Genomic DNA, 26,202 nt, shown 5'->3' on the forward strand with positions numbered 1-26,202 from the left:
AATCTATTCCCAATGTCTTTTCCCAAAATCTTTCATTTTCCTATTCTAAAATGTTGGCATGTCTGAGTGTGCTGCCCCTCCGGTAAAACACTTTGTTGTCTGAGCACTGTGTAAATGAAACAACAATGCAGCTACGTTATAGAGCAAAACACAATGTTTGTGGAATTACCTGCATAGCTCCGAGCCCGCCAATAATCTGAAAGCAAAGAAAAGAAAAGGGTTACTACACTGAAAAGGGATAATGTGAACATATGAAAAGAAGAGAGCATATAATGTGCAGCCTAGGAACTTACCCAGCTCTTCAGCCAGGATCCCTGAGGAAAAAAGAGACAGGGGCATGTTAGAGCTGTGGTGAACTGTAAGAGCAGTAGAGTGAAGCTGGTGTAGGGGAAAGCTGGGCCACAGTGAGACAAAAGAAGAACATTTTATTTTATAGAGGATTGCAGTAATATTACAGACCCCACTGAGCACAAGGACTGAGCAACAGGGAAAGTGTGTGCTATGTTATGGGTGATAAGTATGGTTATTTTGTCAATAAACCACTCCCCAGCCCCTTTCCCCAGCACTTGCAATAGGTACAGGTTAGTCACCTTAGACACATTTGTTGAGCTTTGTAGGCCTTTCTAGACATGCTTCTCTGGAGGTGTCCTTCGCTACACCTTCGTTAGTTGTTTACCTCCTGAGGCACCTGAGTTCCTGAGGCTCCTGAGTTGTTTACCTCCTGAGGCACAGCCGGGAGACGTCTGTTTTGCTTTTAAAATTGAAAATTTCACCTTTTTAACTTCACTCTCCCCCTGTTCCCTGCACACGATTACTGTGTGCAGGCACTTGTTTATTGCCGAAAACGAGCGCTGGGAAGACCACAAGTACCTCGCTTGGGAAAAGACCATCTCCCCCCGCCCGGAGCAGGACACGCACACTCCGAGGCCACGCCCCCTAAGAACACTGCATAAATAGCGCGCCGTCGCGCTTGGGCGCTTCTTAGTTGTTTACCTCCTGAGGCACAGCCGGGAGACGTCTGTTTTGCTTTTAAAATTGAAAATTTCACCTTTTTAACTTCACTCTCCCCCTGATCCCTGCACACGATTACTGTGTGCAGGCACTTGTTTATTGCCGAAAACGAGCGCTGGGAAGACCACAAGTACCTCGCTTGGGAAAAGACCATCTCCCCCCGCCCGGAGCAGGACACGCCCACTCCGAGGCCACGCCCCCTAAGAACACTGCATAAATAGCGCGCCGTCGCGCTTGGGCGCTTGTTAGTTGTTTACCTCCTGAGGCACAGCCGGGAGACGTCTGTCTTGCTTTTAAAATTGAAAATTTCACCTTTTTAACTTCACTCTCCCCCTGATCCCTGCACACGATTACTGTGTGCAGGCACTTGTTTATTGCCGAAAACGAGCGCTGGGAAGACCACAAGTACCTCGCTTGGGAAAAGACCATCTCCCCCCGCCCGGAGCAGGACACGCCCACTCCGAGGCCACACCCCCTAGCGTCTTTAGTCCATAAGAATGTGTATGCACAGGAAGCGCAGCGGACGAGCGCAGCGGGCGCGACGAATGCGCGCCAAAGGCGCGCATAAGGCAAGCTCGTCTGCGCTGGTCCGCGCCGAGACCGGGCTAAGGGCCACCCCCCCTGATCCTTCATCTCCCTATCCCGCAACCAGCGCCTTGCCACTAACTTACACTTCGGATCAACTCCTCAGCATCAAACAAACAACCAGGTACCCTCATTCATGTCCAAACTTTAATTACAACGATCCTAGGTTCGGACCTCTCAAGTGTCCCACTTGCACTGAGACGCCACCCATCTTTCCCCCTATACCTCCCCCTCTAGTAACAGCAGCTCTTATCAATGCAAGATCTCTACCAAAACATAAATTCGAAATCGCTGAGTTCATAGACTCGCAACAGATAGATATTCTATTTATCACCGAAACTTGGGGAGACGAGGCCTCTGGCCCCGATTTTAGAGACGCCACACCAGACAATTACTGTGTGTGTAAACTAGACAGACCTATAAGAAAGGGTGGAGGAGTCGCAATCATGTACAAAGATCACCTTAAAATATCGACTATAGACACTACCTATCCTGAATGCGAGGCCCTCCTCTTCTCCATAGGCCTATCCAGTAAAGCAACATTTAAAGGTATGCTGATTTATCGCCCTCCAGGATCCAGAGCCAAATTTCTAGCACGCCTGGATCATATAATCGAGACATCCATTGGAGCACCACAGTTTACCATTCTAGGTGATTTTAACTTTCACCTCGAAGTTTCAGAAGACCCTGACACTAAAATGTTACTTGGAGATTTAGAGACTGCCGGTCTCACACAAATTTTTAAAATGCCCACGCACAAAGCAGGCCATACGTTGGATGGAGTATTCACCAACAATCCCGAAATCTCCATCACAGAGGTCATTCCTCTAATTTGGACTGATCATTTTGCGATATGCTTCTCTATCCCTACTAAACCCACGCCCCCTCGGCTGTCTCTTCCCCACTCTACTACATTCAGAGACTGGAAGAACTTAAATCTTGAACGTCTCACTCAGATGATTCAGGATAGCCCATCACTTAACGAGCATGATCCCATAGCAGCGTCAGACACTTACACGGAGATTCTGACCGAAGCCTGCAACAAATTAGCACCTCCTAAAACCTCCCACCGTACTAGAAAACGCCTATCAGCCCCCTGGTTCTCTGAGCCGCTCAGACTTCAGCGTCAGTATTGCAGAAACCTGGAACGGCAGTGGCGCCGTAACTTTAACACATCTGACAAGATTAGTTACAAAAGCGCTCTCACTAACTATAAAAAACTCATAAAAACAGAAAAAACTACATACTATACAAGCCAAATTAATGAGGCGAAAAACTCCTCAGGGAAACTATTTCAAGTAGTAACTTATCTGTCCAATCCATCTGTTCCTCAGTCAGAAGGATCTCAAGCCCTTTCTGATGCATTAGCCAATTTTTTCGAGGACAAGGTTAGAGCCATCTTTAACTCATTTACACCTGAGGTAGCGACCATTCCCTCTCATTCCACAGCTGACACCGCCCCTTCATTCGCAGTTTTTAAACCTACCTCCTGTGAATTCATTCAACTACTGATTGCTCGAACCAAATCCGGCTCTCCTTTGGACCCTTGCCCTCCAAACATTCTCAACCTCATCTCGGAGGTCATTGCCCCCCCCCTAACCACCATCTGCAATGCAATGTTTGAATCCGGTGTATACCCCCCGCAGTGGAAAAAAGCAATAATCAAACCGCTGCTTAAAAAACCTAGTCTAGACCCTCTCCTTCCTGCTAGTTATAGGCCCATTGCCTGTCTCCCATTCCCTGCAAAGATCTTTGAAAAGATCATGAATATCCAGCTGTCAAATTACATCCATCACAATAATCTACTGGATGACACCCAATTTGGGTTCCGACAGGGCCACGGAACAGAGACGGCACTGTTGAAAGCAGCAGATGAGATTAGGTCTACAATGGACAATGGAGGAGCCGCAGTTCTAGTACTCCTGGACCTATCTGCAGCCTTCGACACGGTCGACCACGCCACCTTGATCGACCGTGTCGAAGCCATAGGAATCACATGCAAAGCAAAAAACCTCTTGGCCTCATTCCTGTCGAACCGTCCACAAACAGTGAAACTAGGCAATTTCACATCCCAGACCTTCTCCTTGCCATGTGGAGTACCACAGGGATCCTCGCTAAGTCCGACACTATTTAATATCTATGTGTCGGACCTGGCGAGGGTCATAAAATCCTGTGGAATCTCCCTCACTACTTATGCTGACGATACCCAATTGGTATTATCGATACATAATGACGGAATCTCAGTAGCAGCCAATTTCCAAATGGGAATGAAGGCAATAAGCTCCTGGATGTCATCCAACTGTCTTAAACTTAATTCTGATAAGACAGAAGTGATGACATTCGGGAGGCTTCAACCCACCTGGTCCCCTCAATGGTGGCCTTACCAGATGGGACAACCGCCAGAACCTGTGACGAAGGTACGCAACTTGGGCGTTATCTTCGATAACAAATTGACATTCCAGCAACATGTCAATGCTGTGGTTTCTTCTTCCTTCCACGTACTAAAAAGGATAAAAAAACTAATCCCATACCTTCCGTCACATGCAGGCAAAACCTTGGTCAGTACACTAGTATTCTCCAAAACTGATTACTGCAATGCATTGTTACTCAATACACAACAAAAGGTTCTTAAACTGCAAACTGTCCAGAACGCTGCTGCCAGAACACTGCTATCTATCCCTAGATTTGCATCAGTTTCCCCTTACATCCGACAATTACATTGGCTACCGGTGAGGAGCCGCATCAAGTTTAAGGCTTTATGCATTGCATATAAGGCCATTCACGATCAAGGACCCTTATTTTTAAGGAAAGCCTTCCGACCGCTTGAACATACTAGAACTCTGCGGTCATCCTCAGCGCACCTACTCATGGTCCCCCGTACAAGAAGGGCCAACTGGGGCGACAAACGCTTTGCTGTGGCCACGGCCAAAATGTGGAACGCACTTCCTCTAAACATCAAGAGCGCTCCGACCCTTCTTAACTTCAGAAAGCAACTAAAGACATGGCTGTTCCCTGCCTAATCCCCCCCCCTTCCTCCGGAGAGTTCTGCAACTACAGCGCCGAGACACCCCAGGGTATTTGCGCGCTCTAAAAATCGGCAGAAATAAATAAATAAATAAATACACTCTTGGGATGTTGGCCAGCAAGGCTGAGGACTGGGTCTCATCATCATTGCCCATACAGTTCCATCTGTTTTAAATGCTAGAACTCTGAATTGGAATTATGCGATGACTAGAGACATACACTCAAAATGTTTTTCTCACTCTCAAAAGTCCTATGATTGTATTGATTAACTTTGGGTTAGTTCAATTTGACAGGAGAGGTAAACAATCCAACTTCACTCAATCTGACATACACCAGCAGACGAGGATGGGTGTTCATCTGAAGATGCATGAGAAGAAATGACACCCTGGAAACTGGCTACTGAGTAAATTCAAGACAATGTAACATCTAAAGGAGAGATGGGATTGGATGTACTGCAAGGCTTTCCTTAAGGGTTAGCCCACTTATCTGGAGGAGGAAGGCATTGCAATCAAAACCCCAAAGCTTCACGAATGCTTCGTCAATGATGTTGGGTAATGGTAGACCCTGAGAAAAACCTTAGGGCTGGGAGCCAGGTAAACTTTATACGGTCGGCCTTAAAATGAAACATTGATTCTAGAAGGGAGCCTATGCATTGTAACTAACACAGGCATGCCTATGATTTAACCTCATGTTAACTGGGGTAGTTCTAGGATTATTACATTTTACAAACACCTGAACATTCCTTCTAGAAGTATACAGTGATCTCAGAAGGGCATCCTGCTTCTTCTGTCCTTATCTCAAGGTGACCACGGGGAGGAACCCAACCTCTCAACGCGTATCATGAGGTTGGGAGGAAAGGGGGGAGTTATCAGTATCAAGAAGGACAGAGAAGCGGGGACATGTTAGGGGACCATCTCTTGACCTATGAAGGCCCACTGTACTACAGAGAGCAATGAAGACGAAAGCAGACTCCATCGCAATGTCTACAGGTGGAATGGAGGGTCACTAGACAAATTGTAGAAGGAGCCCAACAATAAACACTTCCTATAAAATTAAAGCACACACCTCCTGATAACAATACATATATTATAATAAATAACAATGTGAACAATGTTCTAAAGTAAATGTTATATATTTACAAGTAACTTAGAAATCAATGCATAGTTATAGCTCGTACTTTAGGCACTTATTGTTAATAACATGTACAACACTGTATGCTGCCATTGTTGAAGAAAATCTCCTCATATGCCAATCGAAGTCTGAAGGGGGTTATTAACAAAAGCAAAGTTAATAGCTAGTGCATCACAGAGTCAGCCAGCCAGAATCCTAACTAGATGGAGCAAGCACGTGGAGCAATATAAAATCACTTGACAAGGCTGTCATCAGTACTTAATTTGTAAAAGAAAGGTGACAGGGCCCTTGTCAGGAGGCTACTGCAGCTTGCACCATCTATTGCCCCTGCCAGCGATGCCAATTATAGTACCAACACCACTACTAACCATCACACTCCTCCTTCAAGTGGGACAATTCAAACTATTCCAAGTCCCCTAAACTATAAAAATGGGTTGGGGGCTGAAGTTAGTAATTCTAAATGTATATACATTAATAAACAACTGTTGTTATGCTCATCTCTAACTAGACAAACAGTGCCATCATGTGGCAGAGTGTCATAAGTGCTGGTGTTGACAATGAAGTGCCGGTGCAGAGCACTGGAAACCACCGGCTCAAATTAAGCACTGGATTTCATTCAAGCATTTGTCTAATAACAATGTACTCATTGTATTTTACACAAGTCTTCCCACGGCCAGCACTCCATAGCAAGATGCTTGCAGTCAGCGATATTGGTCCATCTATTTTAGACTGCCTGCCCAAAAGGGCAAGGATATGTCTGAGCAATCATTACAGGACAAACTACCTCACTCCTTATGGCCCACAGGTCCGGTGTCATCATATTCACTGGGCAGGCGCTAAATAGTAACAGTAGGTCCTCTTTACTGATGTAACTTTGCTGCCAAACAAGGTTGATAGTTCAAGAAAAATGTCTTTTGGTTTCCCTATATACTGCTCTGCTACAATCTCTAGTTCTGAAGAAGGATTATCAGTAGTGCATTTCAGAAGTCTCCTTTTTCCCTGCAAGATAGCCAAAGAAGACACCATCACATTGAGGGTCATCCTTATAAAGGTTAAATTCCAACCCTCTCCATGTCTGGTCTCTCCTACCTTGTTGTCCATTAGTTTAACTTTCCCTTCCCAGGTGTTTCCTGTTTCTTAGATGGGGTTGGGTTCGGTACTCGTTTCCATTAATTGGTTTGGTGGTGGTGTGTGAAATTGGGACACATTTTCTGGAGAAGATGTAGAACCAGCTTGTGGAAGGTACCCTTTGGGATTGGTTGGTTTGGTGGTGGTGAGTGTGTTTAGGAAAGATTCTTTAGATGGAGGCAGGACCAGTTCCTCAGGTGTTCACCATATAGGAAGGAGGTTAGTATTGGGCTATGTGTTTGTCGCTATACCCTAGGGTTATCTGTCAAAATCCCATGGCATCTATCTTCCAGCAACACCAGCTTCCAGTCCATTTTCATGCTCTTGGCCTCCGTTTTGCTGAGACCATATTGGTAGTTCTACCTCTGACTTCCCTGCAGCCACATCAGCTACATAGTCAGCAATGGGTCCCTGGCTCGTGGTAGGCTGGTACCAAGAAGGAAATCCAAACAATGCCATCTGGAGGAGGAACATTTCCATGACAGAACACTGCAGAATGGAAAGGCTTGGACCCGGCTGTGTGCACTCGGCTAAGCAGACGAGGTCGGTGTGTCAAAGAAGACGAAAGAGGAACTACAGTGGTGAAGTCACAATATGTAGGCTCAAAATGGGAGGGTCTTTTAGAGCCCTGTAGAGGACTATGTTGTTGAGTCAGGTGCAATTATTAGAACAGCCAGGCACAACTGACATGTCCACAGACAGAAAGGTGTTGCTGGGAGACTGTGCATTGTACATAAACTCTGGAAGAAGGCGTGTCCTAAAACTCAACTGATTGCTCAGTCCTTCTTCATATGAACAGGGTATAAGCAGGACATTGGACGAGCAGCTTTGCTGTGCATACCGAGATTACTATATGAACGCCTAGTATATCACCTAAACCACAAAAGGAAACTGCAAAATGTTTTGGAGAAAAGGAAAACTGGCAGGTGATTCTTACCCCTCCCACTGAGGTTTGCTCTTGTAAGGTAGTGGTTTTTGAGTCAGACAAACCTGTCAGAGAGCCTTTCTTCTGCAGTTGATGCAACGGTGCCTCACCACAAAATCATTACAATCGCAGTATGGTATTTTAAAATAATGTAGTTTTAATTATGTGCTATTCTTTTACAACTAATCTGAATAAGAAGTAAATCATAATTATAAACAACTCAGCAAATAAAACGGATAAAAGGGTGAACACTATATACACCCATCTTTGTTCTTCACACATTGCGAATCAATTAATCTGTATGCCGGCGTGTTCTGTTATTAGTTGGTTTCCAGCTTGGTTTTATCATAAGCATAATAAAATAACTCTGCAGAGTCACGTCTAGCCAGGCCCCATGTGCCAGCATGCCATTAGGCCTAGACTCAGTGTTCAGTCTATCACCTGCTAATATCCAACTCCTGCTACCATCCATGCTTCGTGCATCGATTCCTTGACTCTGGCATCGCCTGAGTAACAGACTGTACCACCAACTCCATAACTACTCCCCCAGCTCCATTCACCCTTTTAATTGCAACATCAATAGCCCTGTCTTCAGGTGTCCTTCTTTGCCTAACCTCTCTTGGGTCATTTCTTCTTCTATGTCAAATACATGGAATGCTTCAGATATGCGGTCATACTGCCTCAATATCACAACTTTCTTTTTTCTGTCAAGTACTGAACATGTAGTATTCAATCTGCTCACATAATGCTCCTCCTTCAACCTGTTTCATCTATTACGGTCTGGTTTTCACAAACCCTGCTTCACCTCTTGTTTGTTTGATGTAGTGCCCTAAGTTGCTAAGGGTATGCCAAGACGGGGTCCTATGCTAACTGTGCCACTGGAACCAAGCTACACTCTACTGTTGAGTCACAATCAGAGCAAAACTGCTCTTGGGCTGCTTGTATTCTGGGTCAGAGAGGATTTGGCTTGGCAGTTTGGGCTGCACTGTTCTTGATGAAGCAGGACCGGGATTGACGTGCATGTGGCTGGGTTTAATCTGAGATGCCAGATGGCATGGTGGACCAAAGAATGATGGGTTGGAATGCTACTCATATCGATTTCCAGTTGCTAAACAAATTGCAAGCAGCCTCCCATCTACTTCTGTGTTTTGAATACTTGTATCTACCAGCAGGCTCCTCCCCTTTCGATTAGATAAGACAGCAGAACCCTCCCCAGGTGATGGGTCTGACGTTGTGGTCAAACTAGGAAATCCTGCAGCACGGAACAAGCAAAACGGCCATCGCTTCTCATTTCCTAGCCCAAGCAATACTGCTTGCCAAAAGTGTGAATGGAGGCCAATGTCGCCTTATGACCAATCTCTGCCACAGGAACACTCTTGGCTGAGGCAAATGTTGAAGCCTTCGTGGGGTAGAAAGACCACGCATTCCCTCTGGTGATTCCTTAGAAAAGGCATATGGTTAATGAACAGCATGATTCAAAATGTTGAAGAAGAATCCACCCACAAGCAAACCTGAAGTCTTAGCATGTGCTCTGGGTAGGAGGGAAGGCTTGCAGGGATGTTGTATCCCATACTGCTCCTATGAACCAGAGGCGCTGAAAGGGCTCTAGGTGTTACTGGGGCAAATTGACGGAAAAGTCCAACTCGAACAGGTATACCGTAGCCTTCAGATGGTCCATCCCAAGCTGCAGTGAGCCTGAGGCAGCCACTAGTCCCAGTATGGGAACACTTAGATCCTCAGTTTTTGCCGATGTGCTGCAACCACTGCTATCACCTCGGTGAAGACAGGAAGTGCTGATGGCAATTCAAACTGAATGATCTCGAACTGACAGTGAGTGGGACCTACTGTCAATAGCATGTAACTTCAGTGCGACTACAAGATCGGTTTGTGAAAATACAAGTCCTGCAAGTCGATGGACACCATCCTATCTTCCCCTTCCAGCACCAAATGCACTTGAGCCACAGACGGCAATTTGAACTTTTCCTTGCAAAGGTAGAAGTTTAAGAGCCTCAGGTCTTAGATCGGATGCAGACCGCCTTCTTTTTGAAACAGAAAGAACCAGACATAGCACCCCTGCCAAATTCCTGTTCTGGGACCAACTTCACTGCTCATTTTTACAACTCGGTCTGCCATCTCCTGCTGCAGAATCTAAAGTTGATCTTACAAATTAAATGAGGGAATAGATCTGAGGAGTGGCCGGAGTATGGGTAGAGCATATCCCCTTCTTACAATTTGTAAAACTTACTGGTTCATTGTTATGGCTTTCAATACCCGTAGAAAGGCTGATGCCCTCCCTCCATCCAGCTGTGTGTGGTCCCTTAAGAGGGAAATAAAGTGGCTCTCCAGGTGGTTCGGAATAGTATGAGGGGAAGGAGCAATGTTGCTGGGCCCATCTACTCCTAGGTCTGCTGTGGCCTCTAATTTGCCAAGAAATGGATTAGGCTGCAGGATGGGCTGGAAGGGCTGATGAAAAGGAAGTTGCTTGAAGTATACTTGAAACTTCTGCTTCTGCCTGTGAAATTCGCAGGTAGGAGATGCAAGGCACAAATGCCGGACAGTTGTACTACCCATCTTCAAACGTTCTGGAGCTGAATCTGAGTGGGCCACAAAAAGGCACAAACTATCAATCTACTATGTCATCTCCATTAAGGTGGCCTAGAGAGCAGCTGAGAAACCTGTAGAATGCAGCCAAGCATGCCTCTTAAGTGCCACAAAGGATCCCATGGCAGCTGGGCACTGAGTCAATCATCTCCAGATGCGACCTAAGGAACTGTCAGGATGCATCCTGCCCATCCGGGACAACCTCTGCAAACTTGACACTCAGGTGGTCAGGCAAACTTGGCACCACCATGGCTCCTATCAACGACAGCGAATGGCAAGGAGACATGTGACATTCAGAGATCCTTTCTGTCCATGACTTCAAGTTTTTAGATATGCCTGCAGTCCTAAACTCTCTGTGAAGGAATGAGTAGGGAAGAAGTCCAGGTCACCTGGTGATGACTGATAGCGTCTTGAAATCATCTTATTAACTGTTGGGCAGATGATCGATCGTTCCAAGTCATTATTTGGACTCTATGAGAACACCATTGATAGGAAGGAGTGGCTCAGTTGCCATCAAAGCGGTCTGTAGTATTTCAGTTAAGATATTCAATAAGCTTCCGTTGTAGGGAGTGGCACTTCTAGATCACTGTCTATCATTCCTTGACACAGCAATAAATTAGGCCACAAGTGGAGTGCCAGCCCCGAAGGACTCTTCATGTTAACTTCCACTGAAGTGTCTCACCAGTAGCATTTTGAAGTGCCAAATAGTCAGCAGCAGTTGAAGAATACGGAGCAAATTGACTGCCTCACTCCTGTCATCGTCATTATGTGGGACAATTTGTGACATTTGGATATGGTCCAAATTTGAACTAAAACTGAGTTTCCATGTTTTGCTAGTACCTTTTTTTTATTCGTATCTTCTAGGGGCAAGTACACTCCAATTATTTCTGAAACCCTTCCTCAGACTTCAGGTGATTACATGAGACAATCTCAATGTTTCTAAAAGAAGGCTCAGTGGCACAAAGTGTTAGATATATTGTCCCACTCAATACTAACGGCATAAATTGCTCCTAATATTCAACACTACTAAAAGTGCACTTTGCATTATGATTTAAGTGCCAATTTTAGTTCAGTGTAAGTAAATACATTTATTGTATGGATTCAAAATCATTTACAATAAAAGCAACAACTCTAAAGGTATAGAGGCTGACATATGCAAAAACTAAAAGATTTGTAAGTCAGAGCCAAAATTTGTATGCATTTAAAAATTGAATAAAATAAAATATCAATGTTCTTTTCAGCTATATAATAATGTTTATAAGAAGCTTTTTGTGGATACTTTTTACTCTGTCAATGTGCATAAATTACACACCTAAAACTTGGACTATATAAGCAATTGATTTATTTGAATCACCTCCAGAGCTGAACCAAACACAAGCTCCCTTATATTTAATGGAGAAGCATTTAACTGTGTTAATTACTCCCTTATTTCTAGAGGTTAATTTAGTAAAATGGTGATTCCAATTTTCTCTATGATCAATACTCTCCTACCAAATAAACATAGCTAGTAACATATTAAATTAAAGAAGAATATAAAGGCAAGTCTGGAACAGCCAAAAGGCATATTCTTTGCTTTAGATATGTTTATCTTCAAACCAATAAGCCTGCAAAAAGTGACTATAAGTCTGTCGGTGCCATTGATGAAATGATCAAATCATCAGCATCCAACAGATAGCTATCCCTGGTGTATGCCTGTTTTAGGTCATTGTAGGACTAATTTATAAGGAAGTGCCCATTAACCTTCGACAGTCTAACACGCAGACCAAGTTTCTTAAAGTAGTTTCACCATAAATTGCAATAATGTGCTGTCGATCCTCTATGATTACCTTTTGGCCGAAAAGATTTCTCCTGTCCAATTTGTCAAAAGAGGTAGAATTCTTAAAACAGGGGACAAATAGTTTTCTAAAGCTTTTTGATGAAACTTCAAAACTTACAATCCAGCCTGTTCATAGATGTTGTGTTATCAGGACTCAAACAAAAGCAGTTTTCTCATTGAAGCACCATTTATTCTTGTGGAATTAGGCACTATATGACTATGGTTGAACAACAAACACATAAACTGGGATCAACAAAATGGTATTTTTAAATTGGTATTTTGTTAGCAACATTACATTATCTGTCTCCGGTTCCTTCAAAGAACAATCCTTGTATTGCTTCTCCACCATTGCTAAACCTTCAGCCATATGCCTGGCTTACCAAAACGTTAGTGATGTGTTTTGTAGGAAGGAAGCTGGCCAATTGCCACTTCGATGCAGCTACATTTGTGCATGTTAGTTTGTGAGGCTGATGTTTGACACAGTAGAAATAATCCTCTAACAGTCAAAAAGGATGCTGTGTTGAAGGAATATCTGGAGGAGAATTTGAGCGAGGAGTTTATATAAAGTTCCCTCTCTCCAGCTAAGACCTCAATGTTCTTCATCCCCAAGTTTGATGTTACTTTTAGACCTTTCAATAACTACAGTAAATTCAACGCAAAGTCATTTGCGATGTCATCAGTGTTGTCATCAGTGATGTCACTGACCATGTCATGAGTGATGTAAGCTGTGAGGTTATAAGCAGTACTTTGAGGGGGAGCGAGTTATAGTTAACTCAGGTAACTATAACGGCTGATTTTCTCTGGTTTTGTACGGGAAAAATGTGACCTTAACTATAACGTCCCTGTAACCTTTGTTTTTTTTATGGATTTCTAAGGTTTTTTTTATTCTATTTGCTAACTGTTACACTGGCATTCTGAGTGCTGCTCGTTGCTTTTGGCAAACTTTGAGCTTGAATATATATATATATATATGATGAGATGAATAAATGTCAGCTGCTCCTTAAGCCGATGTTGGGCTCTTCTTTTTTCAGTGGTAAACCCGCATAACTCCAGGAGCTCCATTCCTGGCAACGAGCCCCCCCTGCAGGACCGGCGGCCCCCCGTAAAGTGGAGGTGTTTTCCTGAATGTTTAATGAGGGGGCATGGACCGCTCTCCGTTGTTCTCCAGCTGAAATGGACTACCGAGGCAATATGGAGACTACGGAGTGAAAGGGAGATTAGAGAGGAAGATTCCTATCTTTGGCAACATCGCGGGAGCGTCACTTATGTCAATATCATGGGACAGTAATCTGCACTCTGCCGCTTCTACTACTCAGGTGCACCTTCCATGAATATTACTGCACAATTTGAAATAAGTCACGCTATTGAGCAATAATTGAACATTCAAATGCACGCTTTAAAAGACTGTGTTAGTGCATTCTGGGACCACTATGGTTTGATACCACGCTCACCTGTGACCAAGGCCTGGATGACGCCGAAACGCGTAAGGATTTTGGGCGTGAACTGCCTATGATGAGACGAATAAATGTCAGCTGCTCCTTAAGCCGATGTTGGGCTCTTCTTTTTTCAGTGGTAAACCCGCATAACTCCAGGATCTCCATTCCTGGCAACGAGCCCGCCCTGCAGGACCGGCGGCCCCCCGTAAAGTTGAGGTGTTTTCCTGAATATATATATATATATATATATATATATATATATATATATATATATATATATATATATAGTAATTAGTTTTAAATGAGCAGAGAATGTTAAATATCTCTTTTACCTCAAGAATAAAGCTAAATTACTGTTAAGATGTCCAATAAGCAAATAGACAGCCTCATTAAATAAACGAAATAACAAAAATAATGTTTATGCTCATGTGCTGTATGTCCAATTTATACTAAGGGACTGGTTATGATGATAACCCTTTGGTCTATCTAGTATTTGAAAGTCATGAGCAAAGGTGTAATGTAACGCAGTACTATAGACACTAGAGAAATGTGTGTAAGTTAATTTGGATAGTCATGTCCTAGTCTGTAAAAGAATGAGTACATTACTTTATCTGTGGCCCTTTGACATTGACTTTGGTATAAATGATTCAAAATATTATTAAAATGGTGTGGTGGTATATGTGCGTCAGTGATATCTGCCCCTTTAGTGACCAAAGATGGCTGTGAGGAGCAGACTAGAAAAAAACTTTATTCCAGCTTCCTCTTACAGTTTGTACACTCCTGATCAATCATTTCCAAATTTGAAATACCTATTTAATATTATTATTTTTATTATTTATAGTAAGAAGGTTTTGTAGAGATTAATCATGGTCTTAAGGTATGTACATACTCAAATACAAATGTAAATTGGAAGCATAAACGGTACCTTAAAGACATCATCTAGACCATTGCAGTAATAATTGGTGCGCTACTCGCACTCATCTTCTCACAGGGGACAGTGAGGAAATTACCACCATTGGACCTGATTCATCAAACGTATACAAAAAGTAGATCTGGAGAATTGTTATTGGAAAGCTCCTCCATGCGCAGATACCCAGGAGTACTTTCTATACAGTTGCCTATTCGCACCATACAGAATTATTCATACTCAGATTAGGACATTCTCTGGAAATGTACATTGTTTCTTTTAGAAAGCCAGCCCCTGGGTGGAGTGAATTTAAGACCCATTCCAGGGGGGAAAGAAAGGGAGAGGAGTTTGAGAATGTCCGCAAACATAGAAGATAGTGGTCTCTCCCAGTTTCCAAGGCAAACAACACCTGGAAACGCCCACCTCACACCCCCTGAGAGGTATTAACAGCAACAGAAATCTATACACTCCTGGCAGCCATCACTGCCACTGTAAATGGATTTACACCTGACAGGAATCTCTTTGTGAATTCTAGGTGTGCACATCAAAGGTAAATTCACTCATAAAGGAAACATACCATTTTTAGTAGGAACCACTGTGTTTGAGCCCGAGTACCCACTTACCTCGGATTATATTGCAGCATAGATAGAGTTGCATTTACTTCATAAATATTATTAAGAGGGTTGCAATGCCACTCTCCCCTCTACAAAGATGAAGGACAATATTTAGCTTTAGACGGACACATCCCTCTTTTTTCAACTAAGCCACTCCCCTTTTTTCATTCAGTTTATTTATCTCCTCCCTGTTATTCTACCATTACTCTATCTCCTCACTCCATTTTCATGTTGCTTGTGATATTTTCAATAGTTAAATGCGCACTTGTTTTATTTCCTTGATAAACGTACTTTATTGAAGCTGTGATCACTCAGTTTGTTTGATAATAACGTGCACTCACATCTCTGGAAGTAGTGTAGCTCTGTATAAAAATCCTAAATAAATAAATTATATATATTGCACACATGCAGATTAAGAATACAGATTAAGTTAACAATGATTATGTTTATGCTTACTTGACCTTGATATATATATCTGTAGTTAAGTTTTTGTTTACGGATCATTAGGAGTACTGTATTGTGGCTTTGTTGATGTCTTTAACACATTATACAGACACTTACCTTTTTCTTGGTGTTGCTTATGGAAGAAGTAAATTGCTGGTATCATTATGACAACAAAAAGTGCCAGGAGAATAAGAAGGGTAATGACGGCTGAGGAGACCATCGAGAAGAAGGAATCTGGGAAGAGAAATGCACAGACATGACAACAAGATTAGAAAAGCTAAGTCTGATGAGATAAGAGCAAATGTGTTGACAGTGGAGAGACAGCTGTCATTTTGTTAGTAATAGCCCCTCGCTTATGAAAAACGAGGTTACCAGACTCTCAATGACAGACTAGAGGAGATCCGTTCAGTATATGTTAGATTTATCATCAATGCGCCACCATATTTACAGTATTGTGTCATAAAGCTAAGCTAGATTTGCAATTAAATGGCAATCATGCACATTCATCTATTATATTTGCTAAGATTTACATTAATACTATTTTTCAAGCTGTGCTAGAAGACAAAAAGATGCCTTTAAACTGGATCATTGTGAATTTTTACATCATCACTACCTTCTGGATCAATAGCCTTGAAAACATTACCTGAACGCCAACTAATACATTAATGTCTTATCACATACTATTTTCTAATACAACCCATGCTCCCGGCAACCTAATCTCATATAATGACCAAAGACATAGCACCGGAACACAAAACAGAAATCGATTGGTGCTGTTATAGGTCCTCAGTGGATAATAGTAAAGAGGTCCTCTGGTAGAGTCACCATTGTGCTCATAAGGGTCTTGTAAAGCATTACACCAACCGCTTAGTCTGCGGATGGTACGCTGTTTAGAAGTGATAAGTCACACCAAGCTTGTTCCCAAGTTTCTGTCACGTAACAGGAGATGTAAATTGTAACTTTGTTTGGAATCCCTATTTTGGGAAATCTTGATTGTGAGAAGATATCTAGGAGTGCTCTCAAACTATTTTCACAGTGGTGCTGCCTAGAGGTACTGCCACTGGGTACCTAGTGGCACGGTTCTCCACAACTAAGATCCTTTTGTTGCGGGAGGCTGAGGAGAGGCCAAATGAACCAAAAAGATCAATGTCCCATTCTCAAATGGTGCACCAACTACATGCCGTTAGGCTAAAGGTGCTGTTGTCTTACTTCCGAGCTTATCACTCAGTTGCCAAGTGTGAAAGTTGTACTGAACCTCTCTCTGTCCTGGTGCATACTTGGCCAGTAAAACCGAGTTCAACCTACCCTGACTCTTTAACTTTCCTATCCACAGACCTTAATGAGCCAGAGACAACAGGAGGTTCCTGAGTACTAGAGGAACTACAAACCTCTTATTGGTCCATGACTCACACCCTAACACATGATTCTCTTCTTATCCTCCTCCCCATTTTAAACTAGGGCGATGGGTGCCTTGGCTTGGACCTTCTGAGAGTCTGCATTCATCTGCTTAAAACCCTTCTCTAGTCTCTGGAAGTATGGGATTCTCACAGTCTCTTCCTGAGTCTGGGGTGCAGACTGTGCTCTGGTAGGCACTGCTAACACTCTCTAGACCTCTTGGCTTCTGGTCCTGATACTTGACCGGTTGCAGTGAGATCATAGCCTAAAAGACATCCAGTACCATGCTTCTCTCTTAACTTCCATCAGCCATGGCCCTCAAGCTACTGACATCTACTTCTAATCTGGAAAGAGGGTACTCCATATAGTCCCCTCCAGCTATTAGGTCTATACCACTTGCATCAGGGAAAATCTCATTGGGTCTGAAATACTTCTTCTCAAACCTAACCCAGTAGGCACCTATTTAATGTATTTATTTAGGGCCATATTATCAAGGAAGCTGTGGTAGTTTATCGCCGCTTTACCGTCAGGAAACTGCAGTTAAAGTGGCGATAATGGCCTTGATAATATGCGATTCGAATTTCAATCGAAGCCTAGGTTAGATATGTGAACATCTAACCTGGGCTTCGATTGAAATTCGAATCGCATATTATCAAGCCCATTATCGCCGCTTTATCGCCAGTTTCCTGCCGGTAAAGCGGCGATAAACTACCGCAGCTTCCTTGATAATATGGCCCCAAGTTTTTTGAGTTTTACATAGCGTGAACAAGACCCTTTCAGGTGACAGAGCACTTCACAAGAATAACAATGGAGGGTATGATACAAAAAGGTAGACAGTATACAAAAACCTAGTATAAGACATAAGGAGAGTATTACAAAGCAAATTGTACGCAGAGAGATAAGAACACATAGTCAATCATAACTGACATCAGCAAAGTCCAAAGGTGTCAGGATGGTGTGTAGATGCCTGGGGAATGCAGAATGTCAGCAAGCATCTCGCGGGTATGGGCCTAGGTGTGATAAGAAGCAGTGACAAGCAGACAGGAGGGAGTCACTCATAATGAGAGGGAAGCATGTCCTCAGTGTGAAAGAAATTTGTTGGAAAGTAGAATTTTTACTATTTTCCTGAAGGTAGATGGATTGCATCTGATCTCGGGAGGTAGAGAGCTCCAGATTCTGCAGGCAATTCTGCAGAAGGATCAGTTATAGGTTTCCTGCTTGTTAAAATGTTGTGGCTTAGGTAGCAAGGAGCTTGTACCTCTGGAAGATCTATATCTACCAGTTTTTGGGTCAGAAAAGAGGGGGTGCTGTGGTGCAGCGCTTTCTAGGTCATACTAGCAATAATTTTGAGATGGATCCTTGCTTCATAGGGTAGCTATTTCAGAGACTGGAGGTCAGAGGTGATATGATTACTTTTTTTTAATCCGGTGATGAGCTTAGCTACCACCTTCAGTGGTACAAGTGTGATTTTCGGGATGCCAACAAGGGTCTTGCTACTATAGTTTAATTTCAATAAAACAAGAGCTTAGGGGCTAGGCCAGCCGACTTTGAAGCTGGGGAACCAGGTTTGAGTCTGGTGGGAGGCTCAAACATCCTGTGATTCTGGACAAATCACTTACACCTAGATTCATCAAAGTCCCGTTTTGCGAGTCTATAATAGCGATTATTAAGGAATCGCTATTACAGACTCGCAAAATGGGATTCATGTCCAAATCGCAATTTATTTTGCGATTCCTACATCTTTCTTATTTGCGATTAGCTAATTTCTAATCGCAAATAAGGAATAACTCCCCATTCATTCCTATAGGCCTAAAGGCCCATAGGAATGAATGGGAAGACATATCAATGTGCGAATCGCTATTAGCGATTCGCATTTTGAGTTTGCGATTTCAAGGGTGCAGGGGTGTCCAAAGGACACCCTGTTGCACCCCTGAAATGATATTGGACGCTGGTGTTACGCACACACATGTCCCAAGGACATGTGTGTGTGTAACATACGACTTAGAAAAATGCACTTTAGTGCATTTTTCTAAGTTTCCGCTATTTACCACAAGGTTTGACTTCGCGGTAAATAGCGGCCCAAAATTGCGAATTCGCAATTTTTAAATGTTTCATGAATTGCATTTAAGGAATCTCAAATAGAGATTCCTTAAATGCAATTCCTCGCAAATTTGCGAATTCTATAATAGCGATTTTTGCATTTGGGATGATGAATCCCAAATGCAAAAATTGCGCTCGCAAAGGGCCAGATTCTCAGAATCCGGCCCTTTGCGAGCCGATTTCACGTTGATGAATCTGGCCGTCAGTCTCCTGATGCCTATAAATGAATGTGTCAGTCTGTAATGCAACTGGTGCTCATGTAAAGTACTCTGATACCTTCGGGTCAAGGTTGTGCTATATAAAACTGCATAAACAACAAACAAAAAATAACTGATGTGTTTTTGCATGGGGAGGGCATTGTCCAAAATTATACCTAGGGATTTAGTGGAGTCAATGATGTGTGGGGCACAGTTCAAGGCTGTAATCTGTGGGAGCTAGTTGTTGATACTAGGGACAATGGATGGTATTGAGATCAATAAGAAATCTGTTTTGAGGGCATTGAGTTTGAAGAGGGTGCAAGTCAGCCAAAGTTGCTTTTTTGCCAAGGTGTTATTGAGGATACCGATGTCAACGGGAGAGATGATTTTCATGCAGAGTTGAGTGTCATCCTCTTACATGTGGCAGGAGATGTGGGTTAGTTTGAGCATTTCGGTTTTGGACTCCATGTAAAGGTTAGACAATGTTGGGAGAGAGTAAATCCTTGGGATATGGCAAGCGACAGTGGTGACTGATCAGAAAGATTATGGTTGTTTAGAATGCGCTGAGATCTATTGTGAAGGAAGGAGGAGAACCACAGGCAGGAATCTTCCTCCCATTGATACTTTGAGTGTCACGGGCCCTTTTGCACCACCTCTCACAGTTAATAACTACATATGGTGGGTGTGAAAGAGCTATTGTTTTCCTCCTTCCAATAGGGTAAAGCTGAAATACTCCTAATTGGCATATTTACCTTACATATAAGTCCCTAGTATACGGTACCAAAGTGTACCCAAGGCGTGCAAGTTAAATGTCACAAGTGGACTGCAGCATCCATTGTGCCATCCACTACAGTGTCAGTGTAACCATGACTGCAGGCCTACCAGTGTAGCCTGACAGTAGGAGTGTAAACACTGCAATTTGACCTGTCAAAATAAACCCTTTTTACAGGCTTAAATCAAAGTCACCCCTAAGTAGGCCTTAGTGCCTACAAGGCAGGCTGTATGGTATTTAAAAGTAGGAGAAGTAAATCTTTAATTTTATACATGTCCTTAAAGTGATAAGCCCCAAAAGTTATTTTCACTTTAGCAAGGCTGGCTGTTCCATATGAAAACACTGAGTGGAGCTGTGAGCAACATTAAATCCTGCTCGACAGGTCTGCTGGGGAATTTCATATTCGAACTGAGGTCACCATTCAAAGCGGCCTCTCCTGACAGAGGCAAAAGTTGGCTGACCCAGGCAAGGCCAATCTTTTGCAACCCCCCCCCCCATCCCCCGGGCATGATCCAATCACTGTGGGCTTTTTGTTTTACATATTATCAAAGCCTGTTTGACAGGTCTGCTGGGTTTACATATAACAACTGCGGAGAACTTCAACTTAAATAGGATACCAAAACAATTCTTGTGTATCAATCATCTGTTTGCTGAAAACCCTATTTTTTGTTGAACAATACTTGTGTTCATGAGTTGTTTTGGGGTACAGTGGCTGTTTTGAACTGGGTTTCAGTGTGAGATGGGGAGGGTACCAGGATTACCATAATACACTCCCCACACATAACCTGAACCCCCAAAGCCCAAGTTTAGTGTAGCCGAAGGTTTGTGCATCTTCTTAAAAATACCCAAAGTGGGTAGGGATAGCCTCAGGAACCTTGACCCCCATTGTTTAGGTTATCTGCAGGATTCATTATGACCTGCTAGCTGGTGCCAGGCATTAATGTGGCATCTCCAGACACCCTCTTCAGACCATTGCGGGATCTGGGAAAGATCAGAAGAGGACTGAACCTGCAGCCTGAGATCTGAAAAGAGCCCTAAAGGACTGGATATGCCCTTCCTCTTGTACCCAGGACAAGGAACTGAATGCCAAGAATCATAAGTCTGACCTCCTATTCAAGCTACAGGGATGCAACAAGCTTACAAGGAGCCTTTCCAGCAACTGCATAGCTGATCAGAGGCAATTGGTCCTGGACTGGGCCTTGCTGTTGGCGTATGTCTGACACCCAGTGAGTCTCTATAGGCCTCTTCTGGAGTCCTGGGGGCTGCAGAAGTGCAATCATGTGGTGCATTGAGAATTAAAGTTCTAATTCAGAAGGTAAAATCTTTTGCCGAGGATGAACCTAGTTGGTATACCTGATTTGCGCTCCATCACAGTCAGTGCCAGATTCACCTAGGTCCTGCTCTGCTGTGACCATTGGACATCATTGACACTTGGTGCTTCTTGGAGCTATTTCTACTTGAAACTTTAAAAATTCATATCTCCAGTTCCCCTTTTTGGAATTTTTTTATTAAACGTTATTCAAGGTGTCTAATTCATTTTCGGATTTTTATAGTTTTGCATTTCAACTTTATTATTGTTTTAGTACTATTTAAATACTTTAGACATTGCCTCCCTGTAAGTTAAGCTGTCTTCACTGTGCCTTATCTACAAGGGGGTTGAGCTCAGGTTTATGGAGTGATTTTAGTTGCTACTTCATTTGCTCATAATTCATTTGATCAGTCACAGGCACTCTTCCAATGAGTCTACTGGCAAGCGACTCATTAAAACAGCTGCCATAGAAACCTTATTCAAAGTCGGAGTCTTACAGGCTGTGTCAAAACTCACAGACCATTTCAAAATACCCCTGCTTTCCACATGCATGTGAAAAGCTCTTTTGGAGCTTTTGCAGAGTCGGAGGTGTGTTGCCTTTCCCAGAAGAATCTCCGTCCCGTCTGCTGTAATCACGAGTTTCTCTATCTTGAAGGCTACCCTCACTCCCTTCAATGTTCTCTTCTTTTCTTTCTCTTGCTTTTTCCTCTACCCTCTCCCTTCTGTCCCATTTTGTTACTTCCTGTCCCCACTACTCTTGCTCTGCCTCCTTCCCTCTCATATCTAGCGAGCCTTTCTCAATTTCTCCTTCTCAAACTCCCTAGCCTTCTTCGTTTTCTGGGAGCCAATGGCAAGCGTATGGATTCAGGCTTAACCCACCCAAAGGAAAGATTCCTGGACTCGATTAAATATGTTCTGGTAAGTCTTTCTGCAAACCTAGCCATTAAGTATGTCACTAACTTTCATCCACCAGATAAAGCGCTCAGAACAGATATAAAAAGGTGGCATAACCTTGCCTAAGTGGGGGTTGGGTGGTGCAACTCAACCGTAGACATAAGGTTGCCACCAAAGTTGTTATTTCTGCCACTAAGCCACTCCAACACCTATGAACAAATGTTATTGGCAGGAGAAGGAAAACTTGAGTACCAGCAACAGTCGGATTCCATCTACTACATGGTGGTGGGGGGGGGGGAGTTGACTACAGACAATGCCTATTATCGAGCACCCCATCTTAAACATCTCCCTGAGTGGTCAAAGACAGAAACTGAAAAACACTTCTGTGTTCGGGACACTACACTGGCAGGTTGACACCTGTGTAAGTGTTTCATGGCTCAACGCAAAGGCTGGACCCTTTAACAATTCGCTCTCCTTTGTTAAAAGTATGATGTGCGCAGAGTTTGGAACGAAGTGGACGTTAGGATGGGTCTCACTTCCTTATTGGAACAATTCACCCTACTTTCTAGCAACCAAGCAATTAAACTGAGGCATGGAAAGTGAGGTCTTTAGCAAATGGTGTTCAACAACATGCACTTAACTTACTTGAAAGGGGGTGATTCAATCTTTCAAACACACAAAGAGGCAAAACAGTGTCAAAGAAACTAAGAGATTCAGACACACACAAAACCCTCACTTTGAGTGCTGTAACTAGGCAAGAAAAAGGCAGTCACAAGACAGACCATAACCCTTTTTCAAAACTATAATAAAGGGTATCCATGGACAAGCCATTTGCTTCTAGAATTTATAACCCATTGCAAGAGACATGGATAAGTAAGAGATCTAGATTTCAGTATGAGGAGCTAGGAGTGATCATCACAGAAGACAAGTAGCAAATATTTTGGGGGCAATTTAGGAGGCTGAAGCGAAAGGGTGACTTGTTTGATGGTGGTTGCAGGTGATGCACCTAAGGAACTCATTTTTGGGGAATGGCACATGTTTTTCCTCATCACATCCAGTGCAAGAGAGAGAAAAACACAAAAGGGGGAAAGAAGGAGGAAGAGAAAGATAGGAAACAGTGACAAAGAAAGAAAGCAGGCATGAACAAGAATGTGAAGTAGGCAGTTAAAGGAGCAGAGAGGTCTGTAAGGGAGGAGATAGACATGAGGTAGGATCAAGACTATGCCACCTTGGTATTCATCACCCACGCATTCCATAGCAACGGTCGTGGGCTTCAAACCAAAACTTCGGGTCCCTGAACGTATACGTTTGCAATTTAAGCACTTTGCATGAGGTCGAATCAAGACTAGGCAGCCTTGGGAATCCCAAATCTTGGCACTGGATGGTGTTAGAAGCAGCCTCCAAGAAAAACCTTTAGACCCTGCACTTGTTTTTTTTTAATATTTTCATTTGAAAATTAAGCCCTGCTCAGCTCAGTGACTGTTTCCCTTTCTTGCTCATTCGCTTTCTATCTATTTTTCTTTTGAATCCTTTTTCTTATTCTCTTTTCTCTCATCCAATGTTCTCTGCATTTTTCCTTTTTCTCTTTCCTCTCTTCCTCTCACGCAGTTCTTCGCTCTAATTCTACCTTTAAGTCTTTTGAGCCCTTTTGTTCTCTTTACTTTTCCGTCTCTTTTCTCTCCATCACTTTCACTCTCTCTCTCTCTCTCTCTCTCCATGTCTTTCTTGTGCTCTGTCTGCTATTATTCACTTTTTTCACAATCTCACCTTTTGTTCATTGGCAAGCCAGGAGACGTATGTGACATATGAAGATAATGCTGTGACAAAGATACCAATACTTTATGAAGCTTACCTGCCACGTAAAGAGATGTTTGCCTCCTCTGGTTGGTGGTCGTATTTTGAACAACACAGGTGTGCTTCCCATTGGTGTCTGCAGTAAGGATCAAGGTACTCTGAACTTCAAAGAGCCCGTTCAAGTCCCGCTTCACTTGGCCAGATGTGGGCTGCAGATCCTTCCCACCATCTTTTCTCCACAGCATCTGGGGTTCCGGGTACCAACCAGAAGATTTACATGTGACCAGAATCCCTCCTTTCTGGTACCCCTGAAGAAGGACCAGAGGGTCAGATGGAGAACCTGAGGAGGAAACACATACAACAGGTGACTTTAATGGCCATCGGTGGTGTCCTATCACTTTCTCCATCTCACACATTTAGTCAAAAGACTTCCCAGGTGCTGATGCTTCCAAACTTAAAACCAGGCAATGATTTTCACTATCCATCGGTAAAAAACACTAATGATAAATCAACGTCCTGGCTGGATTTGGAAAAGCTGCGTTAAGGGATTCTCACCCTACTGGCATCTTTGAGAGACACATATTTTGGTTGTGTTTCTTCCATTGTCTGCAGTGGGTCTGCAATCGCTCAACGGGATGGAGTGTGATGTGTCCAGGGAGATGGGATTGTGCATGTATGACCGGCGCCATGAGCAAGAAGAAGACTGTTTGAGAGATACCTGTGAATGACTATGTGTGTTTGACACAAGAATGCTCTTGTCCTGCAGAGCAATTAAAAATGAGTTGAAGCAGTCAACTAAATGTCATGCTTGCAGAGGAGCCTAAAAGAAGAAAGTGCACCCTTGCAAAGACAGAACAGGGCACTCGGGACCCACTGTCTGGACGAGACAGCAATACACTGACCCAAGCCACTAGTGAATTGGCTCCTCAGGGTGTGTTTGGAGCATTGGAGAGCTGCATGTTGCTTTAGGTTAGCAAAATGTAGAAGCCACAGAAACCCCAACATTTCAGGCCCTGTGCAAGAGAGTAAGTGGAAGACATGTAGTAAGGCATCATGTTACGGCTACCAACCCACACGGGTGATAACATGTTAAGTTGAGAACCTATACACTAACTGCAGATGGTTGACTAAAGTCTGGCAAGCATATTGAATGGGTTCAGCTCAAGAAATCACTGAAAAATCTGGCTCTCCATAGGACTTCTTTAGTGGAATTGGATATCTTAATCTTGCCAGTGCGACCGGTTCAAAGACAGACTGTGTGTGTCTACTGCACAGGCTTAGAAACTGAATAACTCACCAGGATGTATCTGGATGGTGGGAGCACCCAACCCTTAAGTCATAAGGAGAAAGAGAAAAAAGGCCCATAATTCCTGAGACTGAGATGGCTGGATGTGGACTGAACTATGCACCAAATGTGGGTGGCTCAGAGTCCAGCTTCAGATATATGCATGGCCGTGGTGTTCAGCACTTGTACTGAAGCCTGTAGCAAACAAGATGTTTGGCTTAGCACCTTCTGTGTCAGGGAATATGCTGGATAAAGATAGGAGTATGACACTCAGCAATCTGCACCAGCGTCCGTATTACTTATTTTGAGTATTCTTTCTGAGCAAGTGTCCTACTCATATTTTACGCCTCAAAAGCACACTAACAAAATCCTATATTACGTTCTTTATCTCAAAGACGTATTGTATACAAGGAATCCGTTTTTGTTTCATTTTCCACAGGAGCAGGCTTTTAAAAAAATGTTTTGGTCATGGGCTAGTCAGAAATAAAAAGGCCAGCTAGACCTATTGGCTTTGCCAATATAGTTCCTCTTGCATACTTCCACAGTATTTAACACTCGATGGCCATACATGGCCCTTTGTCTTTTCTCTTGGTGTGTTGATGTGGTTGTTCTCTCTCCCCTGTCCTCCTTCTCTGCTCACTACCACACCTCATTCTTGCCCGAGCTCCCTTCCCTTTCACGTAGCTTGGTTGTATGGCATTACAACGCAGGCTTTTACCCCGCGTGCCATTACAACGCTGTTTTTACAACGTAAGTCGTTACAACGACTTGCGCTGTAAGCGCTGGATAGTGGAATAGTTTAATTTTCTATTCCAACTCCAGCCCACGTTACAG

The 26,202-nt window shown here is 43.2% G+C and overlaps 1 protein-coding gene across 3 annotated transcripts in view; it reads right to left on the reverse strand.

Moving 5' to 3' along the window:
• LOC144756226 (butyrophilin subfamily 2 member A1-like) overlaps nucleotides 1-26,202 on the reverse strand; it is a 129,906-nt gene that overhangs the window by 13,900 nt on the left and 89,804 nt on the right. For all 3 annotated transcript variants that reach the window (XM_078645845.1, XM_078645844.1, XM_078645843.1), the window contains exons 4-7: nucleotides 24,142-24,423; nucleotides 15,740-15,856; nucleotides 294-314; nucleotides 170-196 (exon numbers count right to left, since the gene is read on the reverse strand). In XM_078645845.1, the coding sequence (XP_078501971.1) occupies nucleotides 170-196; nucleotides 294-314; nucleotides 15,740-15,856; nucleotides 24,142-24,423 (447 nt within the window). The remainder of the gene's footprint in view (nucleotides 1-169; nucleotides 197-293; nucleotides 315-15,739; nucleotides 15,857-24,141; nucleotides 24,424-26,202) is intronic.

This window comes from Lissotriton helveticus, chromosome 5_1, assembly GCF_964261635.1.
Source record: "Lissotriton helveticus chromosome 5_1, aLisHel1.1, whole genome shotgun sequence".
Classification (NCBI taxonomy): Eukaryota; Metazoa; Chordata; class Amphibia; order Caudata; family Salamandridae; genus Lissotriton; species Lissotriton helveticus.